Source organism: Myxocyprinus asiaticus, chromosome 48, assembly GCF_019703515.2.
Source record: "Myxocyprinus asiaticus isolate MX2 ecotype Aquarium Trade chromosome 48, UBuf_Myxa_2, whole genome shotgun sequence".
Taxonomy (NCBI): Eukaryota; Metazoa; Chordata; class Actinopteri; order Cypriniformes; family Catostomidae; genus Myxocyprinus; species Myxocyprinus asiaticus.
In genome coordinates, this window is record NC_059391.1 from 7,959,001 (window position 1) to 7,965,000 (window position 6,000).

At 36.0% G+C, this 6,000-nt stretch overlaps 1 protein-coding gene across 2 annotated transcripts in view; it reads right to left on the minus strand.

Annotated features, from left to right (window-relative positions):
- LOC127437721 (MOB kinase activator 2-like) overlaps positions 1-6,000 on the minus strand; it is a 71,525-nt gene that overhangs the window by 38,143 nt on the left and 27,382 nt on the right. Inside the window, exon 1 of one of the 2 annotated variants that reach the window (XM_051692821.1) lies at positions 3,822-3,980. The exons of the other annotated variant lie outside the window; for it this stretch is intronic. Coding sequence (XP_051548781.1) covers positions 3,822-3,859 — 38 coding nt within the window. The 5' untranslated portion in view covers positions 3,860-3,980. Of the gene's footprint in view, positions 1-3,821; positions 3,981-6,000 lie in introns of those variants that run through there. 2 annotated transcript variants of the gene reach the window in all.

The window sequence follows — 6,000 nt, forward strand, 5'->3', positions numbered from 1 at the left end:
TCTCTCTCTTTCCTCCCTGTCTCACTCTCCCGTTGGCTCTGACTTTGAGGCGGGAGTGCTGGGTTGGCAAATAGACTTGCTGCAAACCAATGATGACCCACTGCAGGAATATTCTGAGCCAGAAATTTTTAAGGGCCTAAATAGCCTCTGCAAATGGTGCCTTTAGGGAATTTTCTTCCCATGAATGCTCATCGGCTATCAGAAATCTAAGGAAAACGTCAATTAAAAAAAAACACACTCACAGTAGGTGAGTACCTGGAGATAAAGTGTCCAAAGTAGGTGATGTAAAAATGACAACTCTGGTGGCATAGCTATTCAAAAAGTAAATAGGTAAATACTTTTTCAGTACAAACAGAAAAGAATAATGAGTTAATCTCTTGCTAGTACAAAAAAATCTAATAAAAGCCGCAGCAAATGATTTCTGCACCACTAAAAGCAGCTGACGAAACTGTGAAAACAATGTTCAGAATAAAATACTAACTTGCTATTTATTGAATACTGCACCGTATACTAACTAATATTTATGTTGTGCTCTATATTGCACATACCTAATTCAAATAGAACAAAAAAGGCCAAAATGTACTTCGGTTTTCCGAGTGCTGGTACGTCTCGCAATAGTACGTGCAACGCAAATTTCGTCATGCAGCCCAGATTTTCTAGACATGTGGACAGTAGGGCTGTCAAATTCAAATATTTGTCTAATTTAAGAAAAAAATGCACATTTGAATGCTAAAACTGTGCATTTGAATTTTAGATGCGTGCCAAGAACTGACGATGACTTCAGATCGATCACATTCTTGTACTAAAAAAGGCTAGACACAGCACAACAAATACAGTTTAACAGAAAGCAGGCGTCTCAATATGCTTTTTAAAGTTCTTTTTAATTAGACACAGCATCTAAAAAACAGCGCCCCTGCAGGAGACGCTGAATAAACAAAAACAAAGCAAAAAAAAAAGACATTCGTCTAGCGCGCACTTACATAGAAAAATAAATGGATGGTTGCAAAAGTGTTCGGAGTGAACAGCCCCTTACAGTTGGTGGAGGTACTTGGACATTGCGTCTTGCTCTCTTATAAACGTTTCTCAGATTAAGCAATGAGTTTTTTAAATTCTTTGTCAGGAAAGATGTTCAACTTGGAAATGTGTGTCTCAAGATCCTCGCATTCGGTTCCATTCTGTTGTGTTCCGTCTGATTGAACAGCCCCTGGCCTGGGCTGATATTCTGAGCCGCTTCACCACCGAGTTCAGCCGAATACTACTGCTATCTGGGAATATTGCTACCCTACATACAACTGTAATGAATAAAAAACAATGTGGTATTTCGCTGTTATTATAGCTTGTGTCTGGGGTAGTATACTGTGGCATCAGTGCAAGTGTAACACCATGTGAACCATCTATTGAAGCGTTTCCCCCCCTCATTTTAGTTTTGACTTAACATTTGAGAGTATAAAAAAAATTATTATAAACATTTATTTATCTATTTTATACACATAAGTTGAAAATGAAATGCTCTTTTTTAACAACCAGAAATGTTCTTTGCAATAATATAATGGTGCTGTATTGATTATGTATTTATTGCGCCCTCTTGTGGACTAATGAAACGTCGTCAGTTTAAGAATCAGTTGACTAAAATTCGAATATTATTCGAATTTTGAAAATATTTAAGTTAAAAATTCAAATTTAGTTTCTCTGCTCAATTGACAGCCCTAATGGACAGTCAGCATCTGTGTGTGTCGTCAGCACATGCACCTGGCTTTGACTATACTAAAAAAAGTATCACAAAGCAGTCATAGAATGCATGCGTCGACCAGGTCCATACTGTCTCGGGGTCAAAGGAGCAAACGTTAAAACGCTCAACCGTGTGCGAGACAAAACGGAAAGAAGAAAAATGAAGTATACTCTAGTCCTAATCATGTTGCATGTGAGTGGTGTCCAGTTATCATCTTGGAAATGAAAAATGCAGATTTTTAATTCAATTGTGTATAAAGATAACTTTTGGCAGTCCAATCAAATACTCAAAAAAGAGATGCATTTTTTTTTTTATGTGCATCCTGTGCACAGTATATATTGCAAAAACAGTATAGTACATTTATGTTATTCTGAACATAGTCCGTTTCAAAAACAGGCTTCCCAAACTCCTCCCCTGTAGTCCCACCCTAAACTCACACCATTGGTTAAGGTTGGCACAGAGCCACCTCCAAGGTTTCTGACTGGTTAACACGTGCAGACTGTGGTCAGATTCTTTATTTTCTGTTAACAGAACTTTGGGCAGTCACAAATACATTTACCAGGACTTCAATTTAAGTAGCTATCATAGTTGGGATATTTTCTACATGGTATTTCCAAAAAGATAAAAAATAATAATAATAATAATAATAAATAAATAAATTTTAAAAATAAAATCACAAAAAAAGACGTTTTAATTTAATCATGTGATGTAGGACTAATTCGCTTGAATACTGACGACAAAACTGTCTTTTGTAAAAGACATTGATAAAAAGTGTTGTAGGCTTGCAAACACTTCAAAACATTGTCTTGTTCCTATTAAAACACATTTCATAATGCTGGTTCTTTGAGTAACAAAAGCCTGCCCAACAACAACCTCTGCAAGCAGTTTCTGTTTTGTGAGTCTATATGCACATGTACGTAAATATGCATACAGATGATCAATTACCGAACCATAGAAACAGATTACGTCACCCATTGTTTCTATCTAAAACCAGGAGAGGAGCAGGACCCCAAGCCTTTGCCTTAACTCTGAGTTCTCCATGCATAACAAAGAAGTGATCTTCTCCCAGACTGGATGACGTTATGCCTTGCAGCACAGAGTGATTATGGAGCTGGAGCACAAGCTCTAGAGACTACCGTCCTTTTGTGATGAGAAAGCTGTATAAAGAGAGTACAACTAATTTCTTCCAATGCACCAATCTTGCCTTTTAAAGACAGGAAGCAGACTAGCAACATTTGGTGGAAACACTAGAGGCAAACTGAAATGGAAAATGATCAGAGGACCAGGAATGATGTTAAAGCATTGTGTGCAAGGGATTTAGCAATAAAAAGATGCTTAAAAAGCAACATTTTATTTAAATAAGGAAAAGAAGATAGGAGTGAGCCACTTTGTTTTCCTTTTAAACTGAAGGGGAAATCCTGATTGATGGTGTGGCAATGAATGGACTGGTCACTTGAAGCCCAAATGCTCAACTCACTGAAACCAATGAACAGTTTAGGGGAGGCAACAGGAAGGAATGATGCTATGCGCATTTGTTTCGGTTCTCTCAAAGGAAAATGGGGGAAAAGAACCCCTCTCCCTCCTAAAAGCAAGATTTACAGATTTTCAGGCTTTTATTCCAAGTTAAGCTTAAACGTTGTTTGAGTTTCACGGTTTGTCAGGAAAAACCTAAAGGTTTAAACCACATAATAATTTCATAAACTAAAAAAAACAATCCAAAATCAGTTCGCATGTGGCTGTAAGGGTGACTTTTCATTAAAGCTGACTAAAACATTTGCGTTTGTTCGGTCATACTCCGTTTAAACACTTTTTAGAGTGTGACGTCTGGTGGAAACGTTGAGCGATTTGAACGTTCAGGGTGACCATATGGAAACGCGCGGTGTATTGGACACACATGTGGCTTTAGCAGAATGGAACGTAACAATGGAAGTGGAACGCTAATGTTACAAATGTTGCAATATGTGGCAGCTCTGGCGTTACAATGTATCTTTCCATGCATAAAAAAAGGGAGTCATTACAAGTTTTCCCAGAAAAAACCGGCAGGCTGAATCAGTACAAACGCTGACGTAGAGTCGGTTTTTAAAGTGCTTACCTATTTAACGTGTACGAACCGTTCCGTTTAAACCTCATTTTGGATGATACAAGTTTGACGATGAAATCCAGAACTATATCAAATCAGGCTGTAAACGACACGAATTATCTTTTATAGTAAGCTGCAAAAACACAAAGAAAGGGGAGGCATGAGTCGGAGACCGCCTCTAATGTCCGGTTGTCTCAGTAGGACTGGCTTAAAACAAGAAAGGGGGATGACAAAGAGATGAACAGCTCTTCATTGTGTGTTTGTGCAGTTATTTACGGCAACGATACACTACGTTTAATCTGACACAAGTTCCTTTTGGCGAAAACAGTGCATAGAGGATGTTGGATAGCTTGAGAAAACGGACAAACAAAAACTACACGTCTTTCCAGTGTTAGACGAGTTAACCCTTGTGCAACCTTCGGGACATTTTTGTCTTTTTCATTTTTGTTTTTTCGATCATTTTGGCTGTATTAATGCCATCGCCATACATTTTGCCAAAGGTGTGTATTTTTACGGGAATTTTGATATGTCAATCTCGGTTCCTAAAATACATCTATAATACACTGTATACTCAAAATAGTTACACTCAGGACCTTCAGGACAAAAATGTCCCCATTGAAACCCTTTAAAACTTAAATATTTGTTCCCAGTGCCATTAAACATATACAATCATGGATTCTATTATATTATATTTTCATTCCAGAGCCCTGGCTTCAAACTGTAATTTTTTTTGTATATTTTCCACCAGATGCCACACATTTTCTCATGTTTAGCCTATGGAGCAAATACATGCTTTTTTCCTATTTTCTGTTTGCTGTATTATTGAGCACTGCAGGCCAGTTGTATGGATATCAGAGTGTGTTTTGTATGTGTGTATTGAGAAATGTGTGTGTAAAAAACAACAGTGGCATTATGTATCAAACTGGCATAAAATCCTGAAAATTAATGAATATTTGGTAGTTATGATCAGGACTGATGTTGGTTAAAAAAATCTAAGTCAGTGAAAGTGGAAAATAATATTAAGTCCTGAGTGTTTTATTTATTTATTTATTTATTTATTTATTATCTGACAATGCACAAAAAATAATGCATCAAAATCAATGTTGTTGCTAATCATTGACATACCCCAGACTGTGATAATCCTCCCCCACCCCAAAAAAAAAAAAAAAAATAAAAAAAACCCTTAGCATTTAGTATATGGGAAATAACTCGTTTTATATGAGAAAAAAAAAAAAAAAAAACAGTGGCATTATATAAACAAACTGGCACTTAAAGGATTAAAATTCTGAAAATGAATGAATATTTGGTAGTTATGATCAGAATTGATGTTGGTTAAAAAAAATTTACTCATTGAAAGTGGAAAATAATATTAATATATAATATTATTATGGCAGTTTTTTGACGTGGACATTTTTGTCCTTGAAGGACCTCTGAGTAACTTTTTTTTTATTGACGCACAAGGGTTAAACAGAATTCCATATTATATATCACGCTAATACATGATTACAAATGTGTGTGTTAATTTATTTGTATGTGACTGTGTATGTGCAACAGATAAAGAAAATGCTAATTTGCCGTTCAATAGTTACAAATCGTCATTCATAGTTACAAACCATAAAATCCCCCAAAAATCCTCCTCAGAGATAAGCTTGAGCGGTTTCCCAAGACATTTATCAGGATGTGCTAAAAATAGATATAATGATATACTTTAGGTTACTCTGAACCAAGAGACCCCACCCAATACAGCAACAGTGACTGGTCCCACTTAAATTGAAGTGCCAAACTAAAAATAGCACAAGACCAAAAGTGAGTGCTGTACTGCATGTTTAAAATGGGTACATTTTCCATGTCTCAAAAGAAAAATTAAACCATTGAAGGGGGATTTTCTGTCTATTTATGATATTAAAATAAAATTGCTATTAATTATCAAAAAATAGAATTTTCTCTGAGGACAATATGATAGCAATGATCCTATTATGGATAAGATAATCATCAATAAGACGGGCTATGTTCGGAATGGAATACTAGCGTACAGCTTACTGCATGCTGCGCAGAATACACTGTATACTGCTTGCTATTACAAATAATACAGTAGAAACAGGACGTTTTAAGTAAAAAAAAAAAAAACTAAAAACAAAACAGTAAGGCACACAATTAATTTGCAGAAATAGTACAAGTAGTATAGTAGCAT